Below are 16,224 nucleotides of genomic sequence, written 5' to 3'. Positions count from 1 at the left end.
AGTGATTGGCTTTTTGACTTTGACAGTTTTATTGAGGACTGCATGTTGTGAAACAAAAGCATTGAGGCCTCTCCGGACTGCATTTTTGCTTCTCAGTAGGAAAAAAGGAAACAAAGTAAGAAGCGTAAGAATACAGCGACCGACTGTCGGTTGGACCGACGAAGGTTGGACCTGACACCTTCTGTCAGTCACAGCTGGATGTGTGGCTTCACTTCTGGTATAAAGTTGTGACAAATTGAAGGTTAAACAAGTACATTCTGCTTTATAATTCTTCATCCAAACTCAACAAAATGTTGCCAAGGAACACTTAATACCTCCATGTGGTTCTAGCAGACACTGCTGATGGTTAAAGCTAAGAGCTACTGGTAACTAGTTGGCAACAAGACGACCTCATAGCAACACTGTCTCCTCTGAACTAGCTCTCTAAGTGCAAGCTAACTTTTTGTTTGTTTGTTTGTTTTGCTTTAAAATGAGTTTGCGGTTTGCAAACAGGTTTATTGAACAGGTGAATTTGTATTCCGCGACGTCTCGGGGAAAGCGTTTAAAATCCAGCAGAGCCAGTGTTATAAAAAAATTGAAAGGTGTGACGCAATTAAGATGAAAGCTCTTCTTTGAACTTTCCAGTCAATAATAATTTCTAACTATGCAAAGGAGGGAGCTGCAGACTCCGTGTCAGCTACGGTACAAATCCATACCGTTTAAAACACATCAGACAACACCGAGCTGCAAAGTTATCACAAAACTCTGAGAGCAAAGTTACAGAAGACGTGGCCCAAGCTGTGGAAAGGATGGACTGTGGTAACATGTCAGTTTCTGACAGCAGAGCTGCTCTTAAGGGAAGTCATGTGTTTGAACGTTTTCACATGTTGCAACTGGAAATATTCATGTATTGTCTACTATAAAACAACAATAAGACATGCAGAGGTACTTAGAAAAAAAAATAAGTAAATAAAAAATTAAGTACATAAAGCCTGTGTTCATTTAATTCCAGTATCTTTTTAAAGTAACCGGCCGAGTGATGAAAGAACCAAGACACGCAAAGTAACTCTGTAGGAGCTGCAGAGATCCACAGCTCAGGTGGGAGAATTTGTGCACATGGCAACTTTACGTCGTGCGCTAGGTAAATTTGAATGATGTAGAGGATTAGCGTCCAGCAGGACAAGGCCTCTGAGCATCCATTCAATAGTTGGGCCTAAATCAAAGCATATGCATGGATAGGAGCGAAGTGGTCAAAGTCTAGACCTAAATCCAATAAAATCTGCCACGGGAACGGAAAACTCAACATCCTGACTGAGCATGGAGCTGACATTTACACTTTCTAGATATTCAGCTTTATTAGAGACACATAGCTGAAAAGAATTATGCACTGCTTTGAGTTGGTCTGTCACACATGTGTCAAACTCAAGGCCCACGGGTCAAATCCAACTAACCGCCTGGTCCCTGTGACTCCAGAGAGCCACAAAAATATCACTTCACCACAACAGTTGTGTGCTTAGATATGATTTTTGTCAGGCAAATCAAACAAAACTACTATGTGAAAAAATGTTAATATTACTTCAATTTAAGAAATATGCAGTGAAAGCTGTAATACTTTAACAGTTTCTTGATGTTGCATCAAAAACTTTTGCCACAATCGGCTCTTTGAGGATACATTGAAATGAAAATGAGTGTGACACCCATGGTCTAATCGCATACAATTATTTATAAAGTAAACATGTTTTTTTTTTTTTTTTCTCGCAGCAGGACAAAATGCTGTGCATAAAGGCGAATAAGTGAACGGGTGTGAGCGCTATCGCGAGTGGCTGCAGCACCCATGGTATGAACTCGGGGTCAGGAGGGAAACCAGAAGGCCTGGCTCTCCTTTCTAACACCCCACAGGGTGATTTCTAAATGATTATTTACACAATTTTGCTCACAGAGGAACCTCTCCGTACGCAACCCTCCGGACCACAAAAGGAAATGACTCCTGAGTGTGTTGCTCGGAAGCACTCTCTACCCCATCACAAAGCCTGACACAAAAAGCTACGCATATCAAAGCTATTATGCACGCTACCTGGAGTGAGCTGGCAGGAAATACAAACCATTTTCACACACGCTACACGTGTGCCTTTGCCGGCGTACAAAGAACACTTACTGGGCAAACAGAGCATTCATGCGGGGTATTACTATTCATGAGGCGCGCAGTTCGAGGGACGCTGCCGTCCTCCCTGCTCGCATGCTCGTAACGTTTTTACTCCTGCAAGCTGCGTGGCTGTGTTTCTCCTGCTGGGCACTGGAGCTTCCAGCTCTGATGGGTCCAGATAAGCTCCTCCGAGTGCTGGCCCCGTGCAGTATTTATGAGGCCGGGCCATGTTTAATTCAGCCACACTGGTATCTGGCCAGAGCTCAGCCAGTGCCGAAGCAATGTGTTGTTACGCTCGATCGGCGAGAGGCACGGTGTCGAACAAGAACACCTTTTAGGAAAAGGAGGAAAAGATTCTCACAGTTGCTTATCGGGACCCGCGTTGCCGTGGGGACGTGCAAATCATTCGGAGACTTTTTCTTTCTTTCTTTCTTTCTTTGCTTATTTTATTTAACCGGGTACGTAGATGGAAATTAAATTCTCATTTTCAACAACAACCTGTTCAGAAAGCATTAAAATATCACGCAGCACAATATCACGCGTCAGAGAAACAAATAAAAGTACAACCATATTCACACTGACTAAATGCCCTATAGTTCACATAGAAACAGTTTCTAAAAACGGCTGCAGTAATCAGACGCTGTGGTTTTAACTGAGATGCGAACGAACTGATCTCAAGGCATGTTTTGCAAGTCGATCCAATCATTTGGTGCCGCAAAATGAAAAGAGGATCGGCCTAAAGACGTACGAACTCTTAGGTCCGTCATAGTGGTGAATTCATAGGAACGTAAAATGTGAGTGTCGTTGGAAATACTGATGAGTGGGCAAAGGTATGGAGGGGTTTTGTCATTGATAGTATTATAGATTAATTTGTACCTATTTATTCATCTGCGTGAATGGAGTGATGGCAGGATTTTACAAGTGAGTATAGATGACAATGGTGCGCATTAAAAAGGATAGCAGCAACACAACGGATTACAGAGTGACTGATGACATCCAGCTAATGGAGTAGAGTTTTAAATACAGATTTGTATCTCACCATACATGTGGGAGTGCAGGATCTTGCGAGGAACCCGTAATAGCTGCTTGCGGTTCCAGTTTTGCCATTTCTGCAGTCAGAAATAGTTCAGGGGTCTCTGCTGAAACAAAACTGAAGTATGAATTGCTTCTTCTTCTTTTTTGTCCTACCGAGGGTGTCCATGATTGCCACGTCACCGTGGCCCACCTCCCTCAGAGGCAGTGTTTGTCCGTGCTCAGGTGACGGGGTTGGGCTTGGCTCAGTGCCTGCCGCCTTGAGCGGAGCCCGGAGCTCCGCCCTCCGGCCTGGCTCGAGCTGCTCAGTGGTCCTGGCTGCGACGGAGGATGAGAAGGGAATATCTGGAGCTGCTGGAGCTCGTGATTGGGTCGGAGCCAGCACCGCAGAGCCAAAAAGTCACAGCAACCCTGCGCTGGCAGTCGGCGTCCTCCCTCTCATTATAACCGGCAGCCATAGGAAATGATGAGCAACCTGCTCGCGTGAGGGAGCCACTGCCATGTGATTGAGTGCGTTTGTGTTTACTGCGTGATTACATCCAAGCATGTGTGCTCCCGGCGATTGTGACTGGCCCCCCTGTCGTGATCATATGTAAATCCTGGCATTTGATGTCCACTCGTTATGGTGGATGAATGCATGCACGCGTGTGGGTGTGTGTGTGCGTGTGGGTGTGTGTGTGCGTGTGTGTGCGCATGCGGCCTGACCCAATACTTTGACAGCCCTGAGAGGATGAAGATTGATCACCTAAGAGCACTCTAGGGCTCGGATGACTGGCAGAGTCGGAGAGAGATAGAAATTGACGATCGGGGGTAGCGGGAAGATAGCAGAGAAATATAAGTCGGCGGAGAAGTGGGGGTGAAAGAAAGGGTTTACGGTAGAGGAGGGAGAGATAAAGAGGGGGAGAGAGGCAAAGAAATTGAGAGAAGTGGTGATTGAAGGAGATTGTTTTGGGGAGTGTGTGTGAGAGAAGATAGAAAGGCCGAGGAGGGAGATTGGGACCCGAGGAACATGGATACATTTACCAGTGTGAGATAAATGACTATAGATGGCTCCCGCTATCGAGTGTGTGCGTGTGTGCTTGTGAGGCAGAGTGAGAAAAAGAGGAGCGGAGCGCATTTTTCTATGCGAGGGCGAGTGCACATGTGTATACATGTGTTGCAGCATTTTGTGAGAGAGCACCTGATTTCCAATTGGTCCCTTGGAGCCTTTTTGCCTCGCTGATGCCAGGTTCAATCTCTCTGTGTGATCTCAGGACGTTCCCCAGCAAGCCCCCCTGCCCACTCCACTGTGGGCCACAAGTCTAAGGGAGAAATAAGCTCGCCGAGAAGGCTGCAGCATCTCAATTTATCTGGAGAGAACGGCGGAGGATGGGGGTTAGGGAGGGTGGGTCACTTTCAAATGCATTACTGAGGCGACAGGGAGAAGATCCAACCTGTGGGTAAGGATCGAGAAAAGAAATACTCTCAGCTGTGCAGCCGCTCCTGTAATGTGCAACCATTACTCCTTAACGTTATGCAAAGCTTATGAATGGTATGACCTTGCATTCTCTTAACGTTTGCTCTAAAATTAATATTCGGCTTTTCCTCTCCGCTGCTCTAATAATAAAAAAAATATTGTTTTCCTCCAACTGCATTCTCTTTTAAAGTTTTTTTTTTTTTCAATGACAAAAGAGAATCTGTTTATGCTTGAGATCATAACAGCAGCAGTACGAAATTGTATCTGCACTGAAGAACACTTGTTTGTATTTATCATGAGCATATTTTCAAAAGTGAAAGCAAATTGCCGCCATTAAATAACCAAAGTGACCAGGCTAACGAACATTTCGAAGTCTGTTCTCTGAGCTGGGACTGGGACGATGTGCTCCATCTTTCTGGTTTTTAGTGAGAACTAAAGATAAACGTATGGATGTTCAGAAATGTAAAAAAAAAAAAAAAAAAAACAACTGTGAAATATCCTTTAATCTAAGCTCCGAGCAGACACTATTCAGCACTGAAAGTGACAAATGGTCGTCTCAGCTTATACGTCATTTAAATCTGCTCTGCCATGGTTTAGGCAATTAAAGCACTTTTTACAATAGAGCCACATTCATTCAAGCGTTTGAGCCACACTTATTCATTGCCTTCCTGTCTTTGAGACAAAACAAAGGGCATTTCAACATTAGGAAGCAGTAACCACAGCATCGTTCCTTGCTCTCCTGTCCAACAGCTGGTCAGCTGGAGGTCGGCGTCTGAGAACGAGACATTTCTTTTCCCAGACAGTTGCTGTTTTGTTCCCCAGCCCTCCCAGTCCACATGCGATACCGACACCGGGCTCGAAGATGTCCGCGCTGCCTCCCAGCCACCACAAGAGGCAGAGAAACAGATGTGACATTTATTCAAATGTTGGCCATACATAACTGTAGATTTACATCCCATGAGTCAGAGTCTGATGTTAACAGCAGATTAATCACAAAAGGTCAGTGATTTAATCATCTGTCGAGGATGAGCAGTTTCATGACACATTCTGGATTAAGTCATGCATTTAATCATCATGTGTCACGCATTAATTAACCGCTTTTTAGTTTATGGCACAGGGGTAGACATGCCTTTATACATTACAAGAGGTGTTTTTTTTCGTCTTTTAAAGAAAACAACTTATGCTGGTCAGTCACCAATAAACTACCGAGTTAAGCAGCAAAGTTTCAAGAGAGATTGGTCCTGCTAATCTACTCTTCATAGTCTGGGCATTGGCCAGTTGTTGGGTTTATGAGGTGAGTTATTGGAAACCTGACCTTCCAAGATCAAATGAAATTGATAGTTACTTTTTATAGTTTTGGTATATATATTTTTTTATCCATCCATGATCTCCTTTTCCAAAATAGGTCTGCAGAGGTAACAGGTCCAGAAGGGCAGAAATCTTCCTCGTCAGCCCTCTCTAGTGTAGTGTGTGCAGCCCCTGCAGTGACCTGAAGGGATTTAAAGTCCCTCCGGCGTGTATTTGGTCTTCCTCCAGTTGGGCTTGTCTGGCAAACCTTCGAAGGACCCAGGAGCCACCCCGATCTACTGATTTATTTATTTATTTTAAGCAGAAATGCAGCAAAGCTCATGTCTCTGAATCCAGCTGACCTATAAGAAGGACATTTCAGCTGCTGATCTGCAAGATGTCTTTCTTTGCGTTATGATCCATGTCTTATGACCATTAGGGGAGAGCATAAATTGATGGGTAAAAGGAGAGCTCAGATTTGTAGCTCAGCTGTTTTAAACCAGAACAGAACCCACATTCCTGCAGAAGAGGCCTCGGGTTACCTATTCATCTCCTGACTGATCGTTTGTGAACGTGACATCAAGATAATTAAAATTCTCCACAGAAGAACTGCATGGTGGGATTTGCCTTTTTCCGGTTGGGATTTTAGGGCCTCGGGGGAGTTGACTCTGGTCCCGGTCGCTTCGCAATCGGCTCCGATCTGCTCAAGTGCATGCAGAAGTCCATGCCCTGAAGAGAAGTCATGCAAAAAGCAAAAAAAGCAAAAAAAAAAACAAAAATACGTCAGGCCCTGTGATTCAATAAGCTAACGCCATCCTCTCCACTACCAAAGACCCGGACTTCATCTGAAGTTCCAAAGTCGGCTCACATTTTGCGTAGACCAAAAAATTGCGGCATTTTTTTTCGCCACCCGAATGAACTAGGTCTTTTCAAAGTGTCTTCTGATTGGTCAGAAGTTTTTTGCCGTGCGCTCAGACTGAAATGTCAATATTTGTCTTCAGCTAATCCGCTGCCTCTCTCCGGTTTTTGTATGTAGACGAGACATGAATACTTTTTAAGGAACTCAGCTGACCAAACTGAGGAATTGTTTGTACAATTCTTCGCTGAATCGCTGTTATTAATATTAATAAGACTTGCAAATGATCAATAACTCCTGGATGGACAATTGTAACATTGACTGTTGAATGAAGTGTGTCTGCAGACCCCATCCATCGCGGGCAGCAATTATTATTTTAATTTTTTTTGCTTTTGTCTGTTGCCAATAGAATCATCTGAATAAACATCCCTCGTGCAGTTTTCACCTGCCGCTTGTTTTTGTTTTTTCTCTTCGTATCTTTTGTTGTGCTTCTCTCTCTTTCGCTCTTGTTTTTGTAATTACAGAAGGTAACAGTTGTCAGCGTTTCCTCCACCATATTCCCCTCCCAGAGAGCTTTGTGTTTAATTCTCGGATCCCAGTGTTTTCATGGGCACTCCCTTAACGAGCCGACCTCCCTTAATTGTTCTCTACATCTGACATGTGTTGATGCGTCTCAGACTGCCGTCCTCGTATTAGTGAGAGCTGAGAAAATGAACCGCGCTTCCGTGGCTGTGTAAAAGCGCGCGCATTTGTTCGCTCAGGGGGAATGCCAGCTTTGACTTGCCGCTAATTACCCAGCATGCTCTCTGTTCTGTGGTTAATTGTCCAGGTCCTCGTTTTCTCTCGATGGGACGCGGCGTCGGGGAGGCGACGAGAGAAAACAAAACGCGTCCTGTCTTCTTCTTCTTCTTCTGCCCGTCTTCCTTCTGTCTCCGTCTTCCTCCCTTCGTGTCACTTGTTGCTCAGCGGGGGCGCAAATTAAACCGTCGGCTGCCGATACAGGACGAGCCGGCGGAAGAAAACTCCCGCAAATTTGTGCCGCCCGCGCGTGGGCGCCGAGCTACGAGTCTCGGCGTAAATGTTTGTCAGTGTGCGATTTAGGTTTTTGTTTGTTCGGAGTGTTTAAGAGCGAGACGCGATGACAGCGAGGGGAGCTGTAGATGGGAGGTAGGGGTGGAAGGGGTCTCTGTCAGCTTTCTCTAATTACGTGTGGCATTTCCACACTGGACCACTGTCAAAAAAAAAGTTGAAATAAATAAACAGATGCACAAAACACACACACGCATAAATACACAACCCAGCCTCTTGCCTAATGATACAGAGCTGTGATTGTTGGCTGCCTGCTATGATAGAACCCCTCCATTGCCGTCCGCAACATAAATCAATGTCAATTACCTCCCCAGAGCACATTAGACACTTTCCATTCCTGCTCATAATTAGTGCGGACCGTAGACATATTCCCATCCCACACAGGCTCGCCGAGCGCCGTCTGCACACCAACAACAAAAGCCTCGGACTCAAACGGTTTCACTGGGCGAGTTCAAATGCATACCGGCACATCAAAAATCGCATGCATTGTGTCGCGCAGGACGCGAGCGGCTCACCGGTGGTTAGAAGGATTGTAATTAATTAGCGCCGGTCTTGCCGTCCACAGAGCGCTTCAATGGCTGTGAAAATGAGTTCAAGCAGACACAAGCTGCTTGACCTTGGGGAGAGTGGGCGTGCATTTTGTTGTGCGCAACACGCCGCGCGTATGTGCATCCTTGCGTTTGGCAGCATATATGAATTTTGCATGCATAATAGGGTTGGGGTATTTTTAGACAATAACATCATATTCCCTTTACATGCCATCTCCTGGTGTGTGTGTTCTTGTTCTTCCTTTCTCCGCTTTCCACTCATGCAGCACACCGGACAGGTAACAGGGGACGGAGGTAACAGGGGACGGAGGGGGCACAGCAATCCAACAATCAGTGGTATAACATGCAGAAAGAGTGGGAGAAGGGGGAGCAGCACCAACGGAGTGAATAATTGATAGAGAGAGTGGAGCAGTGCTCCCAAAACAAATCTTCATGCTCAGAGCCCATTACCTGTTTTTAGCAGGAAAAAAAAAAATAAAGAGAGACACACGCTCTGTTTTGTTAACAGCGGTGATTAAAGGCATCAAAAATGATAGGGGGGAGCAGAGGGGCTCAAAGCACAGATAAGCTCTGTTTTCCTTCTTCTCAAAGGACAGCCAATAGTCTGAATGCCAGTGACAGTGGGCTGCATTAGAAAAAGGACAGCCCTGACACACATTCAGGCACACATGAGTCACAAGGACTGGAGGCGGAGAAGAGTGACAAATCCAGTGGATGGAGAGAGGAAAAGAGACTCTGAGCCCTCATAACTCAATCTAGTTATGAGGATCTCTTTACCAGGAGTGAGTCAAGAAGTTTAGGGTTTGGTTCTTCCGTTTGAGCAAGTGAAGGAAGGTCGGGCTGTGAAAAACAGCAAAAAAACAAGTTCTCTATGTTCTGTCACTTTCAGTAGAAATAGAGAGAATTACTGTACAATAGTTGCAGAGGCCCAATTGAGGTGCTTTTACATGATTAACTCCATAATCTGAAACCAGAATTCAACTCCCAAATATTGATTTCTGAACTCTTCCCAAGTTGCAACATTAATATTTTTTTTTCTGAATTAATGTGAACTTGTTTTTTTGCATTATTCAAGGTCTGAAAGCATTGCGTCTTTTTTGTTATTTTGATCATTTTTCATTTTAAATACTAAATTTTTTGCTTAGAATTTCGGATGTTGTCAGTTTTTATAGAATAAAAGAACAGAGTCTATTTTACTCAAATATGTACTTATTGAGAGTAAAATAAGACATTTGATCATTTTGAAGTGGTCTCTTAATTTATTTATTTTTTCTGTGATGTATGTGTACATCTTGGGTTTTATCATCTGGACCCTCATTCAGCTTAGCTGCTTTATTAAAAAAAAACATGGCTTGGAAAAAATGTATATCTACAGTTTATGGAATGTAATTTTTCTGATCCGATTTTTCTAAAGATTTAAATGTTTTTTGTCTTTTCCGCTTACAATGAAAGAGACCAAACTGGCTCCCACCCTTTCTCTGAGAAGAGATGTGCTCTGTAAAGTACCAACGAATCTCGACCATGTATGTGTCATTTTTATGAAAACAGATTCAGATTTATTATTTTTTTAAAAAACAAAAAAAACAAACAACAACAAAAACAAAAAAACCTACAACCAAATAAAACCCTATTTTCCCTATTTACCACAAACGGAATAGGCTGAAACCAAGACTTGTACTTTCCTTCTCATAGACTCAGCAATTTACAAAAATGAAAGACATCTTTTGCCACATACACACATAAACACACATGCCATGGAATATTTGGATTTTCCACAGGATGTATAAGACATCATTTTTTTGAAGTTTTTTGTGTCAAGATGAGCATATATATATATATATATATATATATATATATATATATATATATATATATATATATATATATATATATATATATATATATATATATATATATATATATATATATATACATATATATATATAGGGCACAGAATAAAAACATGTTTACCCTTGGAGGCATGTTAAAGTTTCATGTGCGTCCAGTAACGGAGATAATGCTGATTCTCTGAAGTAAACCAAAAATGACTCGTTAGCTCTGGCAATATCATTCTTTGCCTTCCAAGCAAGGAAACTCGACGCAGTGTTTTCCCTTTCGCAGCCCTCATCCCCAAGGTCAGAGGAAACTCAGAGGGTTTGATGAAAAATGCATATTCTCACTTCCACACATGATCCCAAGGGGGACAAGCAAGACGAGACAACTTCCTCAAACACTGTGAGGCAAAGTCCCTTTTCACTCCGTCTCCGAGGCGGGGAGGTGACCTCTCCTCCTGTGATATGTCACACTCACCTGAGGGCTCTGTCCTGTCGTACCACCTGTGGTCTGTGTGTGTGTGTGTGTGGGGGAGGAGTTAGAGGGGTATGGGCGTGGGAGGGGGCCCACGGCCTCTCCACATGTGCGCTGCGGGGATGCGTTGCAGGAAATGACACAAAAAGGTTTCACACGTGTTTTTGTCCTCCTTTCTTTTTAATGTCTCTTCACAAGATTTTAAATGTGGAATACCTCTAACCGTGACCACTGCTTTTCTTCAAAAGGTTAAATTTAAAAAAGAAAATGTTGATAAAACAGAGCAATAAGGTGATTAATTACAAATGGGTGACAACACACTAAGGAAAAATAAGGATAGTTGTATTAGGAGCTTGAATGTGGGAGCATACGCACTGACAGTGAAGGTGGAGGATAGTAGATAATGTTGAGTGAAAGGATGGGGGCTCAGATTCCTCTCTGATGTTCTTTCTGAACTCTGACCCCTAACTGGACCACGAGGAAGAAAGCGCTGCGGTCCTGATCCGGTCCAGCCACATCATAAGTGAGGGTGAAGAGGAGAAAAAACGAGAGCAAAAGAAACAAGGTTGCATCAAGTGGAGGCCAAAGCGAGGGCGGGACGCAGTTCAAGGCCGTCCTCATGAATGTGCTTGTCGGATTGAAAAAAACTGAATGGAAACTCACTTTCCACTTGTGTAACGTGTCACTGTCGTTCCCCTTGACGTCTCCGCAGGCACTTCTTGTTCAAGACGTCATCAGGCACCACCCCGCTCTTCAGCAGCTCCTCCCCCGGATACCCGCTGACGTCGGGGACGGTGTACTCTCCGCCGCCTCGCCTGCTGCCCAGGAACACCTTCTCTCGCTCAGCCTTCAAGCTGAAGAAGCCGTCCAAGTACTGCAGCTGGAAATGCGCGGCAGTTACGGCGATCGCAGCCGCCGCCCTGCTGGCCGTCTTACTGTCCTACTTCATTGGTGAGTGGCAACTTCTAACACTCAACATGTAAAATTCAATTCAATTCAGTTGTGATTTTATAGCCGTAGCCTGATCTGAGACCCAATAATGTCCCGTTTTCAGTTTTTTGACTGTTTCCACCTGATATTAATCCTAACAGACCCAGCAGGAACCCAGTACTGTCATTGTTTCATTAAATGTCCATTATGCCATTCGCTTTAACAAGATTCTCTGAGCCTTTAAGGAAAGAAACTTTCCCACAGCATCACAGGTCCTTTACCGTACTTCACAGTAACTACAACATATTGTTTTTTATGATGAAATACATCATATATATTCACTAAAAAGTTTTTGTCCCATCTGACCAAGCTGCTGTTCCAGTTAACTCTCAGCAGAGTTCAGCAAAACTTTCGTGTTTATGTTTGTGAATGTAGGACCAAGAAAAATAATCATAATGTTTTCTGGCAAACCTCCCAAACAACCAGCTGGTGCGTGGATAACACAAAGCAGTTGTGATAAGGATCAGGTTACCCGAGTATAGCCCTCGCTGACAGTTGCTAATTTTTTCACCTCCCTCTCCATTCTGCTCACTCTGCATGGTGGCAAGATAAACATGGGTCCACTTCCAACTTTGTTTGTCACAGATCCAATTTTCCAAAACTTTTGAACTTTTTGCTCCGACTGCATATCTGACCGAGTCGGAAACGCAAAGCGACTTTCTTCGTGCCGTTCAGAATGTCTGCGTTAACTTCCTGGGATGCTTTCTTGTCTTGCCCATTTTGAAGAGCAGCAAACAGAAACTCATCTTTGAGTCACGTGATATTTACTTGTTTATTATTTATTTCCTTTTAAACAAATATTTCTTAGCATGTTGATTTTTTTTCCTTGTTTAAAACCACTAACTGGTCAACAGCCAAAAATTGTCTGGGGTTTTCCAACTATTTTGATGAGCTGAATCCAAAAATCACATTGGTTTTGCTCAATCAGGTCAACTTTCTGAACTGTGGTGCAACGTGAGCATCAGAATACGTCACTTGTTCTCACGTCTGGATCGGTTTCCTGAGAATCTGGATCAACGAGAGATGAGCAGGAAGAGAGATTCAATCAGGACTGACGAGAGACGGAGACGTAACGTTCAATTTACATGTCTCTGTATCACTCAATTACCAAAAATCCACGCTTGTAACATTTAATTAAGACACGTTGTTAGAGAACCAGTTCTTTTCTCCTAAAACCTTTTTTTGACTGAAAAATATTAACGGAAATGTCGCATTTATCTGAATCGAATTGGAACAAAAACCTCCACCCGATTGAGAAAAATGGATGTCACTGTTTGGATTCAGTGGTGCAACTTAAGTCCTGATTCAGTTGAAGAAACTTCCAGAAAATATTCCTTTGTAACCCAGTGTAAACTTAAAGAAAAAAATTGTTTAAAAAAAAAAGTGTGAGATTGCGCTGCGGCACTAAAACAATAATCATTTTAAAAAAGAGACTTTATATTAAGGCTTTTTACACAGCAGTTGTGCCAGTCACCGGATGGTGCTGAATACAAATGACCAACATGTTGGGAAAGTGAAAGAATCCAGCCTCTGTCACACATGAACACCTCTTTTATTTCAAGTTCTTCAGTCCAGCTTGTGTTGTGCTAACCTACAATCCTTCAGCTTTTGCTTTTATTTTCTTTCCCTCCCACGCCGGAATAAGAGAAGAAGAAGAAGGGGGGGGGGAAGTGTCAAGTTAACAGCCTGCTACAAACACCAAGCAGAGTTCTGGGCGTTGTGAGCTTTTGTCGCTTTAGCTTTGTTGTGCCGCTCTGTCAAAATCGGCCTCAACAGATGCCTGTGCTGGTAAACAGCCACTGAGACACACACACACACACACACACACCGCAGAAATAACCAGGAATGTTTGTCTGAGCAGGTATCAGTCTAAGTGGGGATCCTAACAGACCCAGCAGGAACCTGGATGTTTTTCACTGATCTGAAGCCAGCGTGTGATACTTGAAGGAATGGCAGACACTCAGAGCGCATCAGGAAGAAAATCTGATGCCTGTCTACCGCTGGATCTGCAGGAAGAAAGAGAAAAGTATTGCTCAGTGTGTGTGCATGTGTGTGCGTGTGGGAGTATGTGTGAACATGGACTTATTTATTTTTTTGACCTCCTTCACTGGCCGAGAGAATGCAGACCTGTGCTGTTTATCCGTCGGTGTGAGAGACAGAGGGAGGAGGGCAGGAAAAAAAGGATTTGAAAATATAAGGACGTCTATATGTGTGTCTATTTTAGAATGCGTGTGTGTGTGGGGGGGGGCGTGAGTAGGTGTGTGAAAGGAGGCAGATGTGCCACCAAGCCCCTGATTGGCCTCTCACCCCAGAGACCAACGTCAACAGATGGGTGGATCACAGGAATCAGAGGCATCAGCAGAAAGAGAGAGCCCCTCACTGACTCCACATTAATTATTAATATAATTTTACATTATTTATAGACAAACCTATAGCATACTGTACAATTTACCTGTCTTAATCTAGCGCATCGCAAAAGTATTCATATCCCTGCACATTTTCACGTTGTCATGTTGCGACCGCTGAATTCAATATATTTTGTTTCCGATTTATGCGACGCTTGGTGCTGAAGTAGCCACAGTTGTATTCATGTCTGAGCTTTGACAAAAGGTCATCCACTCTTTTGTTGGCGATTTTAAAAATAATAAAGAAATGTCCAGACCTAGGCCAGAGAGGCTAGTCCAAAACTCATCTGATAGCCTTTGCCGACTGCCAGTCCATAACATCTAGTCACAAAACCAGCTCCAATTGTTCCAAATTGCTGCCAAGGTGCTGAATAATAACTTAATGTAGGTATTTTTCCCACTTGTGTTGCTTTTAAATAGCACTCTGGCCTGTGTCAGGCTCCGGTTGACTGTCAGAGTCTCAAATTGGCTACCTTATATTCCTTGACTGTTTTATGAGAAATCTCTGCAGAAGGAGAAGTCGTGCACAACAGGCCTTGCAAAACATTTCTCATTTATTCACATGAATTACGTACATATAGAGTGGTACCCAGACCCACCCTTTCCTAAATGGGGGATTGGTATACAGTTCAGTGGCTAATCCCAAATTGTTGTGTCTTTGGAGATTTGGTGCAGGGTCACATCGCAGAGTCACTTTCTATTGATTTTCTAGCATCAAAGAGTTTGAGCTGGCCTCATGTGGACTGGAAGACAATGGGCGTCTGCAGCATTACCATTTGGCTGTGGGGTGTGAAGCGGGATGATGTGTGTGGACACAACAAAGCAACGTTCTCTAATACTCCAGACGTTCCCCCCCTGCCCAAATTGGAAACGCATTAAAGTTAGTTCATGAAACATGACGAAATGTGGAAAAGTTTTAAGAATAATGAATACTGCAAGTTCGCACACACACACACACACACACACACATGCAGGTTTGCGCACAAACTCGTCCACTTTTGCGAGTGCTTGTGTGGCCCCCTCGGAGTGCCCTTGAGAGCGGTGTGCCTCCTCCAAGGCAGATCAAGGTCCCTGGCCTGGGGCGCACACGCACACACACGCATCCGTCCCCTCCTGATCTCTGCCCAGTCACACTGCACTGGACAGACACATACAGAGCCACACAACCGCCGCTGGGATGGTGAACGAAACCCAGAGACACCTCAGGCCAGAGGAATGTTTCACTCCTCTGGAAGCGTACAGTACATTTGCTAATAATGACAAATGGTTTGTTTCATCAAAACATATAATTCTAATTATTAAACGTAGAGTTAATTAGAGAAATAATATGTAGCGTGCCTGCTTCAAAGACTAATTGCAGCCTTTATTTTATTTTATTTTTTTTCCTTTCCCAACGTTGCACCAGGGTTTGTGCACACGCCAGAGGAGCCCTTTCAACAGCAGTGCCTGTCTGTCTTAATAATTAGTAGTATTAGCTTGTCAGCCAAGCCAAGAGATTACTTTAATATTAGGTGTATTTATAGCACAAACAAGACGGCTAACAGACTATCTAAATACAGTACACTGTTGCATTTTTAATAGGATCGAACGCGTTCTGTGCATTCTCGCTCGTGCTATCTGCTGGAGATCTGTGCTTCACCAACACACCTAATTGTGTTGGTGAAGCACAACTCAGTAGACAGAACAAGGCTGAAACAAGAAGGTTTTGTTTTATTCTTTTTATTTATGTTTTTTTTTTTTTTACTTTTGCTCTGTTGCTAACTGTAAGGTCCCCGTTCAACTGTAGGGAAATGTTTTGCTCGGGTGTTTTGTCTGTGCCGAACAGAGCGGTAGCGGTGCTGCCAAGCCTGAAACCCTTGTGTTTACCTTGCTTTTTGTAGCGTTAATCGTGCAGCGAGTTCACTACTCTTAACAGGGAGTGGCGGTTTCTATTTCTTTATTTTATTTCTTTTTTTTTTTTTTTTTGTGCCTCGTTTGTGTACGACGCGCACGTGTGTATGCGCGGGCCCGGGCGATCTCGCTGCTGGGATTTGCGCAGAGCACCCAGAGCCATGCAGCGTGAAGAGGACCCCTCTGAGGCATCCGCCCAGGAGCCCGCTCATAAATTACATCAGGACACATGTGCCTGAGCA

General features: G+C 43.8%; 1 protein-coding gene across 4 annotated transcripts in view; it reads left to right on the top strand.

The window, feature by feature from the left end:
- The window catches only part of tenm2a (teneurin transmembrane protein 2a), a 272,708-nt gene that overhangs the window by 198,477 nt on the left and 58,007 nt on the right, over window positions 1–16,224 (top strand). For all 4 annotated transcript variants that reach the window (XM_055034285.1, XM_055034286.1, XM_055034288.1 and 1 more), the window contains one exon: window positions 11,410–11,648. In XM_055034285.1, coding sequence (XP_054890260.1) covers window positions 11,410–11,648 — 239 coding nt within the window. The remainder of the gene's footprint in view (window positions 1–11,409; window positions 11,649–16,224) is intronic.

Source organism: Poeciliopsis prolifica, unplaced genomic scaffold (genome assembly GCF_027474105.1).
Source record: "Poeciliopsis prolifica strain line A6 unplaced genomic scaffold, Auburn_PproV2 SCAFFOLD009, whole genome shotgun sequence".
In the NCBI taxonomy this organism is placed as follows: domain Eukaryota; kingdom Metazoa; phylum Chordata; class Actinopteri; order Cyprinodontiformes; family Poeciliidae; genus Poeciliopsis; species Poeciliopsis prolifica.
The sequence above is the reverse complement of the archived record's forward strand: the minus strand, read 5'-3'. Positions and strand labels throughout refer to the sequence as shown.